The sequence below is a fragment of the Saccopteryx leptura genome, chromosome 1 (genome assembly GCF_036850995.1).
Source record: "Saccopteryx leptura isolate mSacLep1 chromosome 1, mSacLep1_pri_phased_curated, whole genome shotgun sequence".
In the NCBI taxonomy this organism is placed as follows: domain Eukaryota; kingdom Metazoa; phylum Chordata; class Mammalia; order Chiroptera; family Emballonuridae; genus Saccopteryx; species Saccopteryx leptura.
Window position 1 is genome coordinate 284,160,190 of NC_089503.1, and position 22,954 is coordinate 284,183,143.

A 22,954-nucleotide genomic window follows, 5' to 3' on the forward strand; every position below is an offset into this window, starting at 1 on the left:
ACAATATAAACTGTGCTTTTATATCTACAACATTTTTTAACTTTAAGAAACATATTAATTAGCAAGTATTCCATCCATAAAACAAGAGGATGCAATACAAAAAGAATAAAAAATAAACAAGAAAAATCTTGTGCAAATTACAAATATAAAAGTAGAAATTTAAATCAATAAAATAATTGGAAAGTAAAACTGGGAAAATTTCCAGCAAGTAGTACAAAACCATAATGATGAAAAATAAAAAAGTAAAATATTCACACCACGCCATACCACTGTGAAATGTCCGAATACGCAGGATAGAGAAATCCTAAACACTTTCAAAGAGAAAAAACAGAGAATCACAATGGCGGTAGATTTCTTAAAAGTAACACTGGACGCTAAAAGACAATAGAGAAATGACTTCAAGATTCCAAAGAAAATAATTAATTTCTACCTAGAATTTAACAGCTGGACAAACTTTCATTTCCATATGACACTAGAACAGAGGTACTGCCAGGGAAGTGAAGTGTGGAAGACATTACTTACACCACTATTTGTTTTTCCATTCCTTCCTAGGACCCAGAAGACTATTTCCCAGATTTCTCCAAGTTAGGCGAGGCACATGTTCTGATCAAGTGTCTGTACGCAGAAGAGCCATGTGCCACTTCCTGGCCAAAGCGGTAAAGGGAGAGGTGTGAGCTCCACGCTTTCTGAAGAGGCCACATGTTGAGACATGTTGAGATGGTAGAACCACAGGAATGAAGCGGTTTGGATCACTGAGTAGCCAGAGGAAAGACAGCTACCCTAGAGAGTTACCTGACCTCCAGCAGACATGTTTGAGATATAAGAGACTTGATCAATTAAGCCATAAGTTATGAGGCTTAGTTGTAGCATAGTCGGGCCTAACCAATATATAATCTACCAAAAATATTTCTAACAGCACTGGTTCTCAAAAAGTTAATGGCTACGCTGTGACTCAGCAATTCCACTCCTAGGTGATACACCTAAGAGAAATGAATGTATGTGTCCAACAAAAGACAGGTACAAGTCTGTTATTAGTAGCTGCAGTTATAATATCCAAATAGTTTACATTTATAGCACACACCATAGTAAAAAAACAAACAAAAGACTTTATGAAAGACATAAAAGGTATATAGTTTTTTTATGCAACTGAATCAACATAGTTTATTTCCAGATTTGTCTTACATATTATGCTTATTCATTTTTTTCTCTTCCTCGAGCCTTAAATCTTAACTGAAATCTGTCACTAGAAGCAGAAAAGCAAAATTAATATATAGAAACCAGGAGTATCTATTTCAAATAGACCTTTTAAGAATTACTACAATTGGCCAAAACACAGATGGACCATAAAAAGGAGACAAATCAAAAGCACAAAAAGATATTTGTGGACAGTCAAGAATTAAACCTGGCAAATACTGATGAGTATAGAGGAGCGAGTAAGGCAATGAGAATGGCCTGACATTTTTTTCTTGAACACAGTTGTATCCCTGATTATATTATCCTGGAACACAATTACGATCTTAGGGCCTGACATCTCTGAGATGACTTGGCCCATAACTATTGGTCAAGAGGGTTGTGCCTTTTGACTTCATATATCTTTTTATTTAAATATTTCTGTTTTGTTTTGGCCCCTTTGCTTTTAAGCTTTTCGTTGTCATGTCCCTTTTAGCTCATTATCGTGCACTCTCCTTCCCTGCTAGGACTTCTCTTGCTCCTTCCATCTGGGCAGAGAAATGTACACCAGGTAACTTATTAAAAATGTACAGGAATGTAGTTAATATTCCAAGCTAAAAACTACAGAGAATATAAAAAGAATAAAAGAAAAAAAAAAAAGACTACATTTCCTGGCTCACTTGCAGCCATACGTGGCCATGTAGCTCAGTCTGGGCCAATGAGGTATAAGCAAAAGTGTGTAAGATTTGGGGATAGAACAATCCCTTCTTTCCTGTCCTCTAGCAGATGAGTGGAAAGGCCAGCTATGTTCAGAAGCTGTTTTAGACAATGAAGTGCACTTGAGCATGAAAGTAGAAGCCACAGGCTTTGGAAGTGGAAGATAAAAGCAGCAGCCACAAGGGGCAGCCACAAGGCCCCTGAAATAACCTCCAGACTTTACATAGCAGAATAAATCCTCAAGTGTTTAAATCACTGACCAAATCTTTGCCACTCAGTAACCAAAAGCAATTCTTAATGGATAAACAATTTAATTAGGATTTACAGACAATAAGATAGATAGGTTGATAGATAGAAAGAGTCACAGAAAGATAGCCATAAGATATGGGCAAGTCCAATAAGTAGATTAAGGAAGAATACATTAAATGTAATCCTACTTTTTATTTAAACTTTTTAAAAGAGTGGGAGTTGCATGTATAAACATGAAGAGGAAAAAGTCTGGAAAGTCATACATTGCAAGGGTTATTCTTAGGGGATGAGACTGTGTAGAAGATCCACTTTATTACTGGTTGGAATTATTTTTTTAACAGTGAGCAGGAATAATCTCCATATTTAGAATAAAATATACCTTTTATTTGGTATTCACATATCTAAAGAGACAATATGTCATTCTGGCTTTATCTTATGACAGCATTAAAAATTTCTAGTTAAACTACATATTATAATGATTTTTTTAAACAGAGAATTGTACTTATTTTAGCTATTCATGATCTCTACTATACAAAATATATTTAAGCAGAGGTAAAATCTATTTCTTTATTATATAACTATAAAAAACAATAGCATGTTACTGGAATGGGCAACAGCTTATTGTAATCAGTTATAGTAAATCATAAATCTCAAAGGTAAATATGAAATAATATTCATAGGAGCTATGTGCAAGAATAGAAGTAAAAACTTAGCAGACTTATCAGTAATTACACATCTTAAAAATCCACAAAGATTAACATAAAAAAGGGAAATTTCCTCTATCATATTAACATAAACTTTGCATAAAAGACTTGCCTGGAGTGATTATTGCATTGAGTAGCAAAACAATACAGAACAGAATAAAAGTTAATCATCTGTTGCATGAAAATAACTATTCATCTCAAAAGAATCTAAAAAGCTCATGCAGGTAGGTGATTTCCAAGATTTATGAGAGGTGCAAGGATGAGTAACCTTAGCAATGATTTCTTAGATTCACCCTCTGATTCAATGACTTGTGATCTGGATCAATGATTTCCAAAACATGCTGTCTCTTACCAGATCCCCACCATTTCATTCACCAGGTGTTGGGCAGATAAAATATATTATGCTCACTTTGTTAAAGATGACGCGGCCCACATGGAAGCCCCTCGACCAGGTGATTGCTTGGGATGGGTGTGATTTTATTAATGTGTGTTGGGGGAGGGCTTTCACACCAAAAGGTTTTAAAAAAAAAGAGAGATCACGTTGTTCCGGAGAAGAGTGATTGCGTTCTAGGAGGAGGGCAGAGAGCAGGGAGGAGAGCAGAGTAAGGCCACGTGGAGGAGAGGAGACGCAGCCACGGTGGAGGAATGCTGAAGAAGCCAGTTTGTGCAGAGAGAAGGAGATGGGGAACAGAGGTGAAACTCAGATAAGTCAGTGGCTTTGGGAGCCTTGAATGGAAAGGGAAGTGTTTTCCCGCTGTGTGTATTGCTTGCCCATCAGGTGCAAGCTAGGATTAAAGGTAAAGGCCCAACAGTTATTGGCTCCATTGTTTCAATACCCACTGTCCGAATCTAATGCAAACCTGCTTGGGCCAGCCGGTTGTGATGGTGGCTGTGGCCACTGGCTTTACACCAGGGAAGACCTGTGTCTCCTTTGTAAGGACATGCACCTACCTTCCCACTGGCCTGTCAGCACCAAGGTCCTGTTAATTACCACATCAATTTCTGTAGCTCCATCTTCCAAAGCCAATCTGATCTCTTCTAGTCGTGTTTTCAAATGAGTCTGTCCTGCTGGAAAGCCAGTGGCCACTAACAGAGGATGAAGAAAAAAGAAAAGGAAGGAATTTTATTTGGTATCTCAACAAAGATTTCAGACAAAAAAAAAAAGAAAAAAAGTCATCATTATCAGCATTTAGAGACCAAAGTATTAATAATACTTAAGAACTTCATGCATACCCTGAAAAGTTAAGTGTGAAGAAACAGAACGTTATTTCATATAGTATTGGCATTAGGGCAAACATTAGATTATATCCTCTAGAACAGTGGTCCCTAACCTTTTTTGGGCCATGGACCAGTTTAATGTCAGAAAATATTTTCACGAACCAGCCTTTAGGATGGGATGGATAAATGTATCACGTGACCGGCCCTGGCCGGTTGGCTCAGCGGTAGAGCGTCGGCCTGGCGTATGGGGAACCCAGGTTCGATTCCCGGCCAGGGCACATAGGAGAAGCGCCCATTTGCTTCTCCACCCCGCCCCCCTCCTTCCTCTCTGTCTCTCTCTTCCCCTCCCGCAGCCAAGGCTCCATTGGAGCAAAGATGGCCCGGGCGCTGGGGATGGCTCCTTGGCCTCTGCCCCAGGCGCTAGAGTGGCTCTGGTCACGGCAGAGCGACGCCCCAGAGGGGCAGAGCATCGCCCCTTGGTGGGCAGAGCGTAGCCCCTGGTGGGCGTGCCGGGTGGATCCCGGTCGGGCGCATGTGGGAGTCTATCTCTCCCCGTTTCTAGCTTCAGAAAAATACAAAAAAAAAAAAAAAAAATGTATCACGTGACCAAGACAAGCGTCAAGAGTGAGTCTTAGACGGATGTAAGAGAGGGAACCTGGTCATTTTTTTAAAAATAAAACATTGTTCAGACTTAAATATAAATAAAACGGAAATAATGTAAGCTATTTATTCTTTCTCTGCGGACCGGTACCAAATGGCCTACAGACCTGTACCGGTCTGGGGGTTGAAGACCACTGCTCTAAAAGACCTGAAATTAAATTGCTTCAGAGATGCTCATGAGGGTGCTATGAGTAAATAGCAATTTTAAAATACATTATTATTGTTCTGGCTGGTTGGCTCAGTGGATAGAGCTTTGGCCTAGCATGCGGACATCCTGGTTTCTATCTATGGTCAGGGCACACAGGAGAAAAGACCATCTGCTTCTCTCACCCTCCCTCTACCCCAGGGGTCCCCAAACTTTTTACACAGGGGGCCAGTTCACTGTCCCTCAGACTGTTGGAGGGCCAGACTATAAAAAAAAACTATGAACAAATCCCTATGCACACTGCACATATCTTATTTTAAAGTAAAAAAACAAAACGGGAACAAATACAATATTTAAAATAAAGAATAAGTAAATTTAAATCAACAAACTGACCAACATTTCAATGGGAACTATGCTCCTCTCACTGACAACCAATGAAAGAAGTGCTCCTTCTGGAAGTGCGGCGGGGGCCGGATAAATGGTCTCAGGGGGCCGCATGCGGCCCGCAGGCCGTAGTTTGGGGACCCCTGCTCTACCCCTTTCTTCCCTCTTCTCCTGAAGCCAGTGGCTCTATTGGTTCAAACATCAGCCCCAGGCACTGAGGATAATGGGATGATTGGAGCATCAGCCTCAGGCGGGGGTTATCAGTAGGAGAACACTAGGGCATCTGCCTCACTATCTCCCCTCCTCAAACTTAAAAAAATAAAAATATGTTATCATCACACTGATGCTCATAAAATAGTAGCTGTACCCTATCTTAATAAACACTAATTTTGGGTCTTACGCTTGATCAGTTGGCCATCAATGCATTCTTGACTTACCATTCATATTTTTATTTGTGGCAACCGGATTGTAATGTAGGTTCCTCCCACTGCCTCACTTAAAACAACCAACCATGTGAATAGGAATAAAGAAAAGAGAATAAAGGAAAAGTACCTGGTCAGTCTACAAAACTGGGGCAGGAAAACAGCTGGGAAGAGCAGGGCCAAATATAAATAAAAGGAAAATGAAAATACAACTACACTTTTGAAAATGTATTAACAATTTTTACATCTGCATTATTAACTCCATTCTGGTGTCTAAAGATAATCTTTTGTGTTACCTTGAAGGTACCTTGGGTCTGCTACCTTAACGGAAAGCATGTTTCTCTGCTGTATAAAGAGGAAAAGCTGAACAGACTGAGGGTGCTGAAAAATTAATGTTGATGAAGGTGTAGCTGCCGAATACTTTGGGAATCTTCACCAATGGGTTTATATAAATACTATATTGTTGGGCAGATAAAATATATTATGCTCACTTTGTTAAAGATGGCGCTGCCCACGTGGAAGCTGTTGCACAGGTAATGTTAATAATGTGTGTTGGGGGCGGGCTGTGGGCAGGCGGGATCCTTGTAGCCTGGGGCTTGGTTTTAGGACTAAGTCTTTTCCACCCTTTTTGATGTGGGGTGGTACAATCCCTTCATGTCTCTGATAAGTGACTTTGTATTAGAGACTTCCCTATTTTGTAAATTGGATTAAAGGTTTTGATTTCTACACTATAAAATAGGGGCAGAACAGGGGCTTGCTCTCTTAGTTCCTGAGATTAGCATTAGAGAGGAGAGAGCAGAGAGGAGAGCAGAGAAAGGTCACATGGAGGAGGCCAGGAGAAGCAGCCAATATGGCAGAGTGTTAAGTGAGAAGCCAGTTTGTGCAGAGTTTGTGCAGGGAGAAGGAAGGAGATGGGGAACAGAGGTGAATAAATCTGGTGAGCTAGAAACCTTTGATTCTAGGAAACTCGGATAAGTCAGTAGCTTTGTGAGCACTGAATGTGTGCGTTTTGGAGCCCAGTGTGTGTTTTTACTTGCCCACCGGGTGCAAGCTAGGATTAAAGATGATGGCCCACCAGTTTTTGGCTCTGTTGTTTCTTTACCGACTGTCCGAATCCAATGCGAACCTGCATGGGCCAGGCGGCTGTGATAGTGGCCCTGGCTACTGGCTTTACATATATATTATGTATTTTTTTATGTATTTCTAATAAAATAAATTAATAATCTTTATAGACTTCTTTTATATATTTTTATTTATTTATTGTGTTTTATAGATTCTAGTGTTGCCCCAAATGCATCCCCCCTCTCCTGTATTCCCCTCAACATCTTCCTTTCTCCCCTCACCGTAATGCCCTCCCCCTTCCCTTAAGGTTTATCCCAACCTATCATCCCTTTTCCCTCTGTTCTCTTTTCCTCTAGTCTCTTTGATCCTTCTTTTGTCTCTATTCTGTTCCTCAGTTCACATTGTTCATTGGATTCCTCAAATGAGTGAGGTCATATGATATTTTTCTTCCTCTGCCTGGCTTATTTCACTTAACATAATAGTTTCCAGACTTCTTTTTTAAAGCACCAAGATATTCTTCTTTTAAAAGTAGAACCTAATTTTAAAACACCTTATAAAAGCTGAATCTAATTTTCTGTGCCAAATGCCACAGCCTGGCATGGTCTCCCAGTAAGACCTCCAGCTTCAACTCCCACAGCTCCTATTTGGTGCCGCCTTATGCTCTGTTGGTCAAATAAGTTTGTAAATATGATATATATGTTTGCTCGCTTGTGATTTGTATTGGGTGTGGGGGACAGGCTGTAGGCAGGCCAGGTCGTTGTAGCCTAAGGCTTAGTTTTAGGACTGAGCTTTTCCCCACACCCTTGACTGATTGCATGATCTGGGTGGTGCACTCTCATGAGGAATCCAATTATGCCTCAGATAAGTGACCTTGTATTGGAGACTTCCTTGTTTGTATATTGGATTAAAGGTTTTGGTTTCTATACTATAAAGTGGGGCAGACCAGGAGCTTGCTCTCTCTGTTCCTGCTATCACGATTGCAGAGGCTTCCCTGATCCCTTGCCCTTCATGGGAAAAGCTGGTTTTCTGCTTTTCCCTTGTCTTCTTTTGTGGTTTGCCTGTCTCAGTGAGACACCAATAAACAGGATGGGCCACCATCCTCCCACTCCGCCATTTCTTTACCGTCTGCCCGAATTCAATGGGAATCTGCATGTGAATGGCCACTATGGCGGCTCCTGGCCTTACACGCTCTAACACTGCAAACCAGTTGCACCCCTGAACATGCTTCTGCGCCCTCATCTGCACTTGTTCCTCTGTCTAAAATGCCTTTCCCTATCTTATCAACACTGTAACCTTCTCCATACCCTTTATGACCCAGAGCAATTTCTTTTTATTTTTTTTTATTTATTTATTTATTTATTTATTTATTTATTTATTTATTCATTTTAGAGAAGAGACAGAGAGAGACAGAAGGGGGGGAGGAGCAGGAAGCATCAACTCCCATATGTGTCTTAACCGGGCAAGCTCAGATTTTGAACCGGTGACCTGAGTGTTCCAGGTTGATGCTTGATCCACTGTGCTACCACAGGTCAGGCCTAGAGCAGTTATTATTGTCTCTGTGAAGCACTCCCTTGCTCTGTCACCAACCTCTGCAGAGTAATCAGTCCCTGCTCAGAGTTACAACTGTACCATCTGCATATCATTATCATATTTTACATATATATAATTGTTGGTCAAATAAGTTTGTAAATGTGATATATATGTTTGCTCACTTCTGACTTATATTGGGTGTGGGGGACAGGCTATAAGCAGGCCAGGTCGTTGTAGCCTGGGGTTTGGTTTTGGGACTAAGCTTTTCCCCACACCCTTGAATGATTGTATTATCTGGGTGGTGCACTCTCATGAGGAATCCAATTATGCCTTGGATGGGTGACTTTGTATCAGAGACTTCCTTGTTTGTATATTGGATTAAGGGATTTTGGTTTTCTACACTATAAAGTGGGACAGACCAGGAGCTTGGACACACAGTTCCTGCTATCACAATTGCAGGGGCTTCCCTGATCCCTTGCCCTTCATGGGAAGAGCTGGTTTTCTGCTTTTCCCTTGTCTTCTTTTGTGGTTTGCCTGTCTTGGTGAGACACCAATAAATAGGATGGCCCCCCGTCCTCTGACTCCGCCATTTCTTTATCGTCTGCCCGAATCCAATGGGAACCTGCATGTGAATGGCCACGATGGCGGCTCCTGGCCTTACAACTGGCGTAGTCGGCAGGATTCAGAGATTGGTATGGAGCCACCACCCTTGATGGGTGGGATAGAGTACTGGTTGCTGCTCTGGCTCCCCATGGCTGTCCTTTTAGGGGCCATGGGCTACATGTTTTTTACTCAAGAGGAAACTGCCCGAGGTCAAAAGCTTCAGTATGAATTGAAAATAGAACGGCAGAAAAGGCTGGAATTGGAGCGAGCACTGGAGAAGGAATTATGGGTTCGCGAGTTGCAGTTTACCCTGGAAGTTGAACGTGTTCACCGGCAGTTGTTGGAGAAACAACTGCGGATTCAAGAGCTCGAGTCTCAGCTTCTGGCCAAAAGCCAGCAGCCACAGGAGCCTAAACGGTCACCAAAGGAGCAGCAGCATCCGTGCCGGTGGATTGGCTTTGAGTCAGCGGGAGCAGGCGCTTGCGACTCCTCTTCTAAGGATGAGAAGGCTCAGGCTGAAGCTGCCATACGCACACTGAGAGCCTGACCAGTTGTCGCCAAGAAGGTAAAAACCCAGCAACAAAGAGTCCCTCAGGGGCAGCCACAGCCTCCAGCCCAGGTAATGGAACACTCTGTGGTCCGGCCCTATACCCAGGCAGAGCTGATGGAGTTGGGGGCACAATTTAGGCAGAAACCTACTGAATCCCTGGTAGCCTGGTTACTACGATTATGGGATATAGGGGTGGATGGCATCATGCTCTCCGGAACAGAGATGGAGAAATTGGCCGCCATTACCACACACTCTTCCTTGAGGCAGCGTCTTCAGAACTGCCATGGCAACCCAGGAGACCATACCCTATTAGAATGGGTGATGGCTGCCATTCGTATGGTCTGGCAGAATGCTGGAGAACTGCCGGGGGCAATGAGTCGGTGGCAGTGCTACAGTGAGTTAGTAAAGGTCCTTCGAGAACTAGGTATGAAGAATGCTGTTTTCAACCCTGGGTCTCGTGGGCCAGACAAGGAAGTGTTTACGGCCAAAATGAGGGAATTTGTCCTTGCTAGCGCCCCGTCAGCCCTTTTTGGGTCACTTGTGGCTATCTTGGGCCCCTATGTGGGGGAGCCCATCAATGCAGTTACACAGATGGTAGCAGATTTGGGAGAGCTGGAGGCCGCTCGGGATCATAAAGCAGTGAGGGCTGCTGCCTATGTTTCCCCCCCAACTAACAAGGGAAACGGGCCTGTAAAGGTTACCCGAACACAGATGTGGGTAGACTTGATTGCGGCTGGAGCAGATAAGGGGAAATTGGATGGCCAGTCTAATAAAATTCTTTTGGAGCTTTGGCGGCAGCTTAAACCAGAACAGAAGTTCCAGCCACTGAGACGAAAGGCCCCAGCAGCTACCAATAAAACGTTTGGTGCGCGCACAGCTCGGTTACAAGATTATATGATAGAGACGGCCGAGGGAGAGGGGAACTCCCAAGACCCACTGTACCAGTTTGAATAGGAAAAAGGCCGAGGGACCCGTCTAACGGGGATGGGCGGGGACCGGAGGCCACATGTGGAACTGGCTATCCACTGGTCCCCTTCCAATGTACAACAGGTGTTGGCCTTGGTGGATACAGGTGCAGAATGTTCCCTTCTCTATGGAAACCCAGAGCGGTTTGCTGGGACCCCAGTGGCCATTGACGGTTATGGGGGCCAAACTGTTCAAGTGAAGCCAATAACTATTCCATTGGGGATAGGGAGACTGCCTCCTAAGCCATATAAGGTGTATGTATCTCCTATTCCTGAATATATTTTGGGGGTAGATGTCTTGCAAGGACTGTGGTTGGAAACTACAGCTGGGGAGTTCCGGCTGCGGATCAGGGTTGTGAAGGCAGTATTGCGGGGACATGCATCACATTCCCCTTTGCAATTACCCGTCCCTCGGCGTGTGACTAACACCAAGCAGTACCGCCTGCCAGGTGGTTATGAAGAAGTCACAGGGACAATCCTTGAACTAGAAAAGGTGGGGATCATCCGGCCAGCACACAGTCCTTACAACTCCCCAGTATGGCCTGTGCGCAAAGCAGATGGAACCTGGAGAATGACAGTAGATTACAGGGAACTTAATAAAGTTGTTCCCCCTTTGCACGCTGCTGTTCCTTCGATAGCTAACATGATGGATCGGCTAAGCCATGAGTTGGGGACATACCACTTTGTGGCAGACTTGGCCAATGCTTTTTTCTCTATTGATATAGCCGCAGAGAGTCAAGACCAATTTGCCTTCAGTTGGGAAGGGAGACAATGGACCTTTACAGTGTTACCCCAGGGCTATTTGCATAGCCCCACCTTGTGCCATGGGCTGGTGGCTGCTGACCTGGCTAAATGGAAACAGCCAGAGGTAGTCCGCATGTACCATTATATTGATGATATTATGCTAACTAGTGATTCTCTTTCAGAATTGGAGCAAGCAGTCCCTACCCTGCTATCCCATTTGAAAGCATGTGGCTGGGCAGTTAACAAGAACAAATTACAAGGACCTGGGTTATCTGTTAAATTCTTGGGAGTTGTCTGGTCGGGTAAGACAAAAGTTATCCCTGACGCAGTTATAGATAAGATTCAAGCCTACCCCGTGCCCACTACGGTAAAACAGTTACAGGAATTCTTAGGTTTGTTGGGGTATTGGCGAGCATTTATACCGCATTTGGCTCAGTTACTACGCCCCTTGTACAACCTTATTCGAAAGGGGGTTCGCTGGGATTGGACTGAGCAGGCGCAAGGTTCATTTGCAGCTGCTAAGAGAGCTGTCAAGGTGGCACAGGCCTTGAATGTGTTTGATCCTGCCAGGCCCTGTGAGCTGGATGTTCATGTAACCTCGGAGGGGTTTGGATGGGGCTTGTGGCAGCGGACAGAGCGCCTACGGCAACCTATTGGATTGTGGTCCCAATTGTGGAAAGGTGCTGAAGTTCGTTACTCATTAGTAGAGAAGCAGCTGGCAGCTGTGTATGCTGCCCTCCTGGCAACTGAGAGTATTACAACCACAACACCAGTTACAGTCAAAACAACATACTCTATAGCTGGATGGGTGAGAGATTGGGCAACTAAACCACGTAGTGGTATGGCCCAAATGTCTACCCTGGCCAAGTGGGGTGCCTATCTGCAACAACGCTGTGCTCTTAGCACCAGCCCATTGAGGGCAGAACTGCAGGAAGTCTTGGGTCCAGTCACCTATGCGACTTTAGAGTCAGGTGCAACTGGGGCTCAGGAGGCAGAACCTGAGGTCAGTCCCTACCAGGAGGGGCGGGTGCCCATCCCCGAAGATGCCTGGTATACTGATGGTTCCAGCAGGGGCCAACCTGCCAAATGGATGGCTATCGCCTTCCATCCGGCCACTGAGACTATTTGGATGGACACGGGTACAGGCCAAAGCAGCCAATGGGCAGAATTAAGAGCTGTTTGGCTAGTTGCCCATAATGAACCTTCACCTCTGGTGATCTGTACTGACAGTTGGGCTGTCTATCGTGGACTGACCCTTTGGATTGCTACTTGGCACATTAACCAGTGGATGGTAATGCACCGTCCATTATGGGGTCAGGCCATGTGGCAGGACTTATGGGAAATAGGACACCAGAAGCAGGTGACAGTATATCATGTCACAGGGCATGCCCCTCTAGCCCATCCTGGGAATGATGAGGCAGATACGTTGGCAAGGGTGCGATGGTTGGAGACTGCACCTGCAGGTGATGTGGCACAGTGGCTCCACCGGCGCCTGCTCCATGCAGGACAGAAAACTATGTGGGCTACGGTTAAGGCTTGGATCTTGCCTGTGTCCTATGCAGAGGTACTTGCAGCCTGTGAGCAATGTGCAGTATGTTCCAAGGAACACCCTCGGAGACCACTGGTGTCACCTGGACAGATCCAGAGGGGTCATGTCCCACTGACACGATGGCAGATAGACATCATTGGACCCTTACCAAAGTCAGAAGGGTACCAGTATGCAGTCACTTGTGTAGATACTGCCACCGGGCTGCTTGCTGCTTACCCCGCTCGTAACCCTGACCAGAGGGCAGTCATACAGGCTCTGGACCGCCTGAGTGCTGCATACGGGCGACCGCTGGTCCTTGAAAGTGACAATGGTACCCACTTCACTGGTTCAACGGTGAGGCAATGGGCTCAAAAGCTGGGGGTGGACTGGAAGTACCATGTTCCCTACCACCCCCAGGCTGCTGGTATCATTGAGCGTTATAATGGACTCTTAAAGCAGGGACTGCGACAGGAGGGGGGCACCGGCTCTCTTACTGGATGGACACGCCGCTTATGGACAGTACTTCGGATTTTGAATGAGCGACCTCGACGGGGAAGCCCAGCTCCAGTAGAGGCCCTCCTGCATCGGACAGCTGCCCCTATTCAGTTGCAGATACGCACCAAGGACATTTTACTCAAGCCAGGTTTCGGACAGCAGGGCAACGTGCTCTTGCCTGCTCCAACAGCCCTTCTTAAAGGACAACGGCTTCAATGGACTTGGCCCTGGACTGTACAGGCCCCCCATCTGAGATGGGTGGCCTTGTTGGCACCATGGGGAAAGGGATTAGAGGTGGACCTCCAGTTAACTCCTTGGGCAACCAGCACCTGGCCACCTAAGGTAGAAGTGTATTATCCCTTGAGTGCTCAAGGGGACAGCATTTTGAAGGGCACCTTTGTAATTTCTTTATGGCCAATAATGAGTTCCCCTATTTTACTACACATAGAACCAGCAGATGCTGGTGTATTGGCCAATAAGGTTTGGTATGCCCGCTCAGGGCGGCCTCTGGTGCCAGCTACGGTGCTGTCTGCAGACAAAACTCTGGCCTGTATTCTGCCAGAGGGAAAAGATTTGCCTCTCTTGGTGCCACTGACAGCTCTCTCATTTCGCCCATAGTTTTTGATCTGTTAATCCTATTGCTGTAGTTGGTACTATTTCTGTTTATGCAATGTATCCTACTCCTTGCACAGTGACCATCATGGAAGATGCCTGTGGTTTAGATTGTAAAGCGAGCAAAAGGGGTGGAATGTTGGTCAAATAAGTTTGTAAATGTGATATATATGTTTGCTCGCTTGTGACTTATATTGGGTGTGGGGGACAGGCTATAAGCAGGCCAGGTCGTTGTAGCCTGGGGTTTGGTTTTGGGACTAAGCTTTTCCCCACACCCTTGAATGATTGTATGATATGGGTGGTGCACTCTCATGAGGAATCCAATTATGCCTTGGATGGGTGACTTTGTATCGGAGACTTCCTTGTTTGTATATTGGATTAAGGGATTTTGGTTTTCTACACTATAAAGTGGGACAGACCAGGAGCTTGGACACACAGTTCCTGCTATCACAATTGCAGGGGCTTCCCTGATCCCTTGCCCTTCATGGGAAGAGCTGGTTTTCTGCTTTTCCCTTGTCTTCTTTTGTGGTTTGCCTGTCTTGGTGAGACACCAATAAATAGGATGGCCCCCCGTCCTCTGACTCCGCCATTTCTTTATCGTCTGCCCGAATCCAATGGGAACCTGCATGTGAATGGCCACGATGGCGGCTCCTGGCCTTACAATAATATACTACATATTTGCCATTATAATTTTTTAATGTGACTGTTCTTCCAAAACAACTAAGTTTCCCTAAGAACAGGGATGCAGTTCTATATTTTTTTTTTTCTTTTTTCTTTCTTTCTTTTCTTTTTTTTGGTGAGAGAGGGGGAAAGACAGGAGGGAGAGAGATGAGAAGCATAAACTCATAGTTGCAGCACCTTAGTTATTCATTGATTGCTTTCTCATACGTGGCTTGACAGAGGCTGTAGCCAAGCCAGTGACCTCTTGCTCGAGCCAGCATCCTTGGGCTCCAGCCAGGGACTGAAACAAGGCTCTTAGCATAAGTATCTTCATTTAAGCTTCTGACTACCATCTTGAACTCAATATGACCCTGGAACTTGTTTTTCTTAAGGATTCTCTACCCCTGAACTCAGAGCTTATTTGCAAGACTATAGAAATATCCGGAGGAGTCGTTAATAACTAGCATTCCTCCCCAAATTGTTCCTATAGATAAACCTTGCAAAAGGTCAGCAAGAATAACTAACTTGTTTTTCTGCCTTTGTAACTTGCTTTGCTAGGAATCTTTCCCTTCCCCATAGCTCAACCAGGATGTGGTTTATGCCTTTAAAAGCTTGCCCCTGAGGGGCCGCAAGTTCTTTGAAACACTAGTCTACCCCTTGTAGCCAGCTTCTGTTATAAAGACTCCTTAATTTGATTACTTAATTATGTGGCAAACATCTGTTTCTTACTGTTCAAATATAACATGACCTTGGGCTTTAAGCCAGTGATTATGGCGTCATGTATGTGATCCCATGCTCAAGCCAGCGACCTCGGGGTTTTGAACCTGGGTCCTCAGTATCCCAGGTGGATGCTCTATTCACTGTGCCACTGCCTGGTCAGGCTAGTTTTATATTCTTGGGAATTAATATAATTCTCTTTGATTTAGGGAATTAATTAATCAATTTATGTTAATTGCTACTTAGAAGGCAATCAATAAATACTAAAAGAATAAATGCAACCAATCCAACACATAAAACTAATTAAAATCATAGTATAAAACTATATATAATACCCGAGGTGTCTGAGCTGAAGAACTGGAAACACACTGGGAAATAACAACAAAGGCCCACGAGCTTTACCTGACGCCACCGGGATAGTGCAGCCCGTGGCCTTGAGCGCTTTCACCGCGTCACACACGCGGGCAGGGTAGACACAGACGGCAGCTGTCGTAATGCCTAGGAAGAAAGAAGCCACAGCAGCCTTTTGTATGTGAACCTCAATCTGCACACTACGCCTTTAATGATTATTTATACCACAAGATTGGCAGAAATCAAAATGAGAGAAAAAAATAATTCCCCTACTATGCTGCAAAAAAATTAAGAGGTTTTCATTTTCCGCATTCCCTTCCAGTTCTTGACAACATGGATCATTTTCTCAACGTCACAGTCATAGATTAAAACAACTGTGATACATTTGAAGTATCACAAATACTTTGAAGTTAACAAACATAACATTTTTTTAAACTCTTAAACAATAAACTTGGGGGTCTTGGCTCAATTAAAATATCTTCTTTCATGTAATTAACAAAATCCAGATTTGTACAGTTTTCAGACAGTGAACAAAAAAATATATAAGGGAACCTTATAGGGTAGTATAGCAAAATGACATTTAACTAATCCTATCCCTTCTTTTATAAAAAATAGTAAAAAATATATCTGGAATCCCTATTTTAAGAAATAAACCAAAATCAAAAATCAAATAGCCTCTATAAAACAAAATAACATAGGGTCCTGGCTGGTTGGCTCAGCATTAGAGCGTTGGCCTGGCATGTGGAAGTCCCAGGTTCGATTCCCAGTCAGGGAACGCAGGAGAAGTGCCCATCTGCGTCTCCACCCTTCCCCCTCTCCTTCCTCTCTATCTCTCCCTCCTCCCTTCCTGCAGCCCAGGCTCCATTGGAGCAAAGTTGGCCCAGGCACTGAGGATGGATCCATGGCCTCCGCCTCAGGCGCTAGAATGGCTCTGGCCACAATGGAGCAATGCCCCAGGTGGGCAGAGCATCACCACCTGGTGGGCATACTGGGTGGATCCCAGTTGGGTGCATGCGGGAGTCTGCCTCCCCACTTCTAACTTCAGAAAAATACAAAAAAACCCCCCACATAATAACATAAGGCTCATATAAAATTGTTACTCTTTTCATACCCTCTCCCCCAAAGTTGGTACCATTGAGTGCTATTAATAGGTGCCGTTTTATTGCCAACTGAAAAGAAACATCATAAATATTTTTAAAAAGCTGTAGAGTTTTTTAGGTCTATAACATATCTACAATACAAACAGCTGGGCCAATGCAGCGTCCCCATTGCACTCATCACAGACAGTGCTCGGGGTCTGGGAAGCACCCCTGCACTGAAACACCTGGCCCTAAAAGCAGCCCAGCGGAAACAGGGCACATGTTCTTGGAAAGAGCACTTCACCTTCTAGGTCTTGGTTTCCTCATTTAGAAATAAGGAGACCAACTCTCAAAGGTCTCCTCCATTTCTAAAATGTTAAGGTTTTATACTTAGAATAACTTTCTAAAGTTGCTCTAAGTTCTTTCATGTATGCTAAGAGGAGTGAATATAACTTTTTTCAAAAGTTATACACAAGCATGCAATATTTCCCATTTTCATTTTACTTTCAAAAGTATTTCATTTACTCACAGAAAATACTTTATGTATGAGACATGATTATTAAGTAATAAGACTGGCTTTTTCACATATGGCTAGGGAATGTGAATCAGTATTTTAGAGTCACTAGATAGAAAATTTCCAAAACTGAAGAAATGAAAAAAAAAAAAATCAAGAAACTATCAGAAACTTTAATCCAGCATGGAAAGAACTGACCTAAACATGAGACTCAGATGCTCTCCCTGCTGTTTTTAAAAGAAGCGTGTCAATTATTTGTCTAGCTATACAATTTTACCATGCATTATATTGCTGCTCTCATTGTAGCAGCTGAACTTGTCTTAAGTCCTCTTAGATTCAATCATCAGTATTGTAAAGAGGTAAATATCAGAGAGATTATACACAACAACATTACCTTTATCGTGCATATTTAAAGCCTTTAAGAGATCTTCCCGGATTGGATACTTGGCTTTATAACAGAGCCTTTGAATGTTGGAATATGAATCATCACCTGAAAGTGTAGTAAGATCTATAAAGGTAACAGCTTTCAGGAGCCAAGCAGCCTGGTTTGAAGAAAAACAAAAATAAGGTTAAAAGAAAAAAGGCTAACAACCTAGATAACTAGTAGACAATCACTAGACAACCATGCATGCTAACATCTGACATGGATACTATTCTAAGGCTTATCATTCTGTTATGATTTAAACATTGCTCAACAATGACCAACATGAACGTTACATAGAAAAAAATAAAAGGGGGGAAGAGTAGCCTTATATTATTTTTCTCCTATAGATACTGCAATTTGAAATCCCTAGTAGATCAAGTCACCCCCCATCTGACTTCTCTACCTCATTCACCAGGAGTCCCCAGGGCTACCCCAATAGAAGAGAGCACGGGAACAAGAGCGTTTCTACCTTACACTTTACCTCCAGCCCTGGGATGTGGGATGAGACATTATAAAAAGACTCCTTAACTTCTTTGTTTGTTTCAATCTAATCCAATTCTGTTTTTTTAATAATATTCTTATTTTACAATTCATTCAATGAATTTTCTTTCAACTTGTCAATCAGAATATTTCCAAGGAGGAATAAAATGTGAGACGTTACCCAAAAGGATTCAATCACAACTTTTTGCCTCCCTTGTGAAATAAACTCTCAATTGCTCTTAATCCCGAAATGCCTAGCATATCTTCGGTTGGTATCCATGGCAGGACATGCATACCACAAGTACTCCACAAAACATCATTTTTTGAATTTTTAAAAATGATTTATGAAAATTAATGATAAAGGAAACACATTGGTCAAAGGAGGTCACCTAAAGGCCTCAACCGTGGGCGCACCAGGATTAGATGTTATGGTTTGAAAACTAAAATAGAAGACATCCAAAGAAGGTATGTCTAAGAAACTGAATAAATGTGTTGACAAAATATGCCATTTCATCCACTCATGAATAAAGATGACTCAAAATCATTGCAGCTTTGCCACTCAAGAGTAATAACATTTTAACTTGTTCAGATAAATGTGTTATCGTTCTCCAACCCATCATCATCATATATGAATTATTAAAATAAGTCATGGACAGCTGCAATCTTTTAAATTTAGATGCATCTTGAGCAGAATTCAATAGCGTGGCCTTGAGGGAAGAGGCCAGGCGTTGTAAACCACAGGAACAGAACGCTCGAGAAGAACCCTTACCTGCCACTCTTTCTTCACGGTTCTGCGCGCCTGGATTTGCGCTGCCCGCCTTAGAACTGCCGGTTGATTCACTTGTATTTTGGAGATCCAGCTGAGGTCTAAAGGGGAATGAAGAACACTTTTTAAAATGTTAAAGTTTTATTAAATATATTTACCCAGTTTTTTTCACACGGTCCTTGAAAGGATATATAATATTTATCATATGACATCCAAGCTCTTTTAAAGCTTATGTTTCTTTTTCACACAACTGCAGATAAATAACCCTGTTGAAAGTAGCCCAGTCGTGAAAAGGCATACTTCATGTAAAGGTAAGTACATTTGGAAGTAGGAGAACCTGCGCTGATTCATTACACAGACATGTCTAACAGTGGGCGGAAATGCCGTGTTACCCAGGCCTCACTTCTGATAGCAAAGACTTATGTGTGAGCACCCAGTCTGGGAGAACAAATGACTAATACGTACTTAAGTGAATTAATGTTGAGGCTTAAAGGAATCCTTGAGCACTACCCCTTTGTTGACAAGATTAATATCTACTATATGCTGACATGATACAACCCATGCCTTCCTAAAAGGAGAATTTTTCAAAATGTATTAGAAATGACAACATTGATGTAACAGAAGTTAAAAAAGGAAAAGAAACAGGCCACTCAAAGTTCCCGGGGACACCTATCTGTTGCTTTGGTTTTGAAACGCTCTCTCCGACCTCCGTCCCACCTTCCATTCTCTTCTGGTTGACTGAAATCTCTATCTTCAGTCCCAGCCTAAATGTTTTTCTTTGTGTAAACACTGCCAGTTCCCCAGACAGAGCCAACATTTAGATATGCCTCTACCATGGAACTTGTATTTAGTTCATGAGGGAGTTGTGGTAAAACTGTCTCTTGTACTTCCTATAGTGTGAATCAGGACCTTATTCATTTTTTTGAAGTATCTAAACCAACCACACTGTCTGGTGTGCCTGTATTTCAACTGCATCCACCAGCACTCTCTAACATAGCTGGCCTCACAGTAAATTGAGCATGTACCCATTTTACCTCTCATTTATCTTCTAGAAGTAACCTGCCTTCAATATTCACCTAACAACCTCATGTTGTTAAAGAATCTTCTTAGAGCCTTAAAGGATTACGGTGGAAAAGGCTACTCATTAGGAAATATGTCACAATTCAATAATTATATTATTTATAGCCTGACTAGGTGGTGGCACAGTGGATAAAGCATCAAACTAGGATGCTGAGGACTCAGGTTCGAAACCGTAAGGTCGCTGACTTGAGTGCAGGCTCACCAACTGAGGGGCAGGGTTGCTGGCTTGACTGTGGGATCATAGACATGACCCCATGGTCACTGGCTTGAGACAAAGGTTTCTGGCTTGAATTCCAAGGTTGCTGGCTTGAGCCCAAGGTCACTGGCTTGAGCAAGGGGTCATTTTATCTGCTGTAGTGCCCCAGTCAAGGCACATATGAGAAGCAATCAATGAACAACTAAGGTGCCACAATGAAGAGTTGATGCTTCTCATCTCTCCCTTCCTGTATGTCTATTCCTATCAGTCTGTCTCTCAATCTTCTCTTTTGCTAAAAAATAAAATAATAATGATCATTATTATTATTATTTATAATGCGATGGGGAGAACTGCTGCTTGCATGCTGCACTATATAACAATACAAATAATGAAATATTTGCATTCACCACAAAGAAAAACCTCAAAGAAAACCAGTTTCTGTAAGACATTCTTATTTCCATTTGATTCTTCCTGTCAATTTTAATCGTGTAGTAATTCCAAGTTAGCATTTGAGTGATTAGTAATGATATTCTTAGTTAAATATCACTGAAGAAGGAACATAGTCTGGGTGCTTTTTATCCTAATTAAATTATTTTGTTAGCCAAAATTGTTTAACAAACAGATTTTTAACATTTAAATCCATCTGCTCCTCAAAGACATTGTATGTTTTCCTGCTTGTCTGCTGAGCCAACTTTACAAAGAATTGAGAGGCCAAGGTCAGGCATATGAAAGCTGCCTCTTCTTCCCACCCAAAGATGGATTTGGTTCTTGGTAGAGCTCAAGGCAATAACACCAGATAGACACACTGGATTCACCCCAACTTATCTGAGACCTATAAGAACCTACGTCCAACCAAAGGTAGGGGGTTCTTTTTTTTTCTTTTCTTTATTTTTTTTTAATTACAATTATGGTGAACAGGATCATGGTAGAGACAGTTTCAGGCAGATAGTAAAAATGAGTGAAACAAGCAGATGGGTAAAATACAGTGTTCACCACCAGTTGACAGTGATCAAGAGGAAAGCTTATGCTGGTGTGGCAGGTTTTGAGGGGCTGCCCTTTATTTCATATGACTCTTCCTGGAAGCTTCTCCACACAGCTACTCCCCCTCAAATAAAGGCAGATTTAACAGTGGGCCCACTGGGCATGTGCCCTGGGCCCCAAATTCTGAAGGGCCCCGTAAAATCCCAACTTTACACTTTTTTTCTAATGTAAGGGGCCCAATATTTTCTACTGTGCCCGGGGCCTCAATCAACCTTAATCCACCCACGTGGTCCTGCCCCACCCCAACTACTGCTACTGCTGCCAGAGAGAGGTCTCAGGCAATCCCAGCCTTCCCGGTCTGGCTTCCTCGCCTTCTCATGCCCCATCTTCTCCCTCTCTGCCAAATGAACACTCTGCCTTTCCAAGGTACTGGGAGTTCATTAACACACTTCATTATGTTCTATCTCTGGACCTGTGCACGCTGTTGGTTCCCTTTTTATACAATGCTTTTCCTTATTTTGCCTGTAGAGTAAACCTCTAAGACTCAGTTCAAGGAGGTGAATAGACATTTTCACAAAGAGGATGCACAAATGGCCAACAGTTACATGAAAAGTGCTCAACATCACTAATCATTTGGGAAATACACATCAAAATCACAATGTGAGGCCCTGGACAGTTGGCTCAGTGGTAGAGTGTTGGCCCGGAGTGTGGAAGTCCCAGGTTCAATTCCCGGTCAGGGCACACAGGAGAAGCACCCATCTGCTTCTCCACCCTTCCCCCTCTCTTTCCTCTCTCTCTCTCTTCCCCTCCTGCAACCAAGGCTCCATTGGAGCAAAATTGGCCCAGGCACTGAGGACAGTTCCATAGCCTCCACCTCAGGTGCTAGAGTGGCTCCTGCGGAGACACAGCAACACCTCAGATGGGCAGAGCATCGCCCCCTGGTGGGCATGCCAGGTGGATCCTAGTCGGGTGCGTGCAGGAGTCTATCTGACTGTCTCCCCACTTCTAACTTTGGAAAAATACAAAACAAAAAACAATACAAAAAAAAAAAAACCCAACCCCACAATATGATATCACCTTACACCTGGCGGAATGGTTATTATCAAAAAGATGAGAAGTAGTGTTGGGAAGGTTGTGGAGGAAAGAGAACCCTTGTCAACTGTTGGTGGGAATGTAAATTGGTGCAGGCATTATGGAAAACAGAATAAGGTTTACTCAAAAATTTGAAAAACAGAACTAGCAAATGATCCAGCAATTCCACTTGGATTTTTAGCCAAAGGAAACAAAATCACCAAATCAAAAAGGCAGCAGCACCCCCATGTTCACTGCATTATTTACAGTAGCCAAGATATGGAAACAACCTAACTATCCACTGACAAATAAGTTAATAAAGAAAATATGCCTTATATATATACAGTGGTACCTTGAGATACGAGCAGACCAACATACGAATATTTTTAAGATACAAGCTGCAACTTGGTCTGTATTTTTGTTCAAGATCCGAGTGAAATTCTGAGATACGAGTAGTGATTCAGGAAGCTGCCGCTAGTTGGCGTGCTGGCACACAGGTCCAGTATCGGCAGCACAACACCAGCATCTCATTCTTTCTCACGTGTTACCCGCAGAATCAAGTCGAATCTCATACACTGTGCTCATTCTTGCATCATTTTTGCATTTTTGATTAACTTTTTTTGTGTGCTATCATGGGGCTGAAGAAAGTGAGTGTAAAGGACAGTGGTGAGAAGAGAATGATGTTGATAGAAATAAAGTAAGAAGTAATAGAAAAACATGAGCGTGGTGTACAAGTGATTGAACTGGCAAAGCTGTACAACCGCAATACATCTACAATTTGTACCATCCTTAAACAAAAGGATGCCATCAAAAGTGCAAATCCAGCAAAAGGAACTACAATTCTGTCCCAATTAAGGACAAATATCCATGAAGAAAT

The 22,954-nt window shown here is 43.2% G+C and overlaps 1 protein-coding gene across 1 annotated transcript in view; it reads right to left on the reverse strand.

The window, feature by feature from the left end:
• Positions 1-22,954, reverse strand: part of DERA (deoxyribose-phosphate aldolase) — a 154,267-nt gene that overhangs the window by 64,849 nt on the left and 66,464 nt on the right. The window contains exons 2-5 of the mRNA XM_066355140.1: positions 18,753-18,850; positions 17,474-17,621; positions 15,538-15,633; positions 3,792-3,926 (exon numbers count right to left, since the gene is read on the reverse strand). Of these exons, the coding sequence (XP_066211237.1) occupies positions 3,792-3,926; positions 15,538-15,633; positions 17,474-17,621; positions 18,753-18,850 (477 nt within the window). The remainder of the gene's footprint in view (positions 1-3,791; positions 3,927-15,537; positions 15,634-17,473; positions 17,622-18,752; positions 18,851-22,954) is intronic.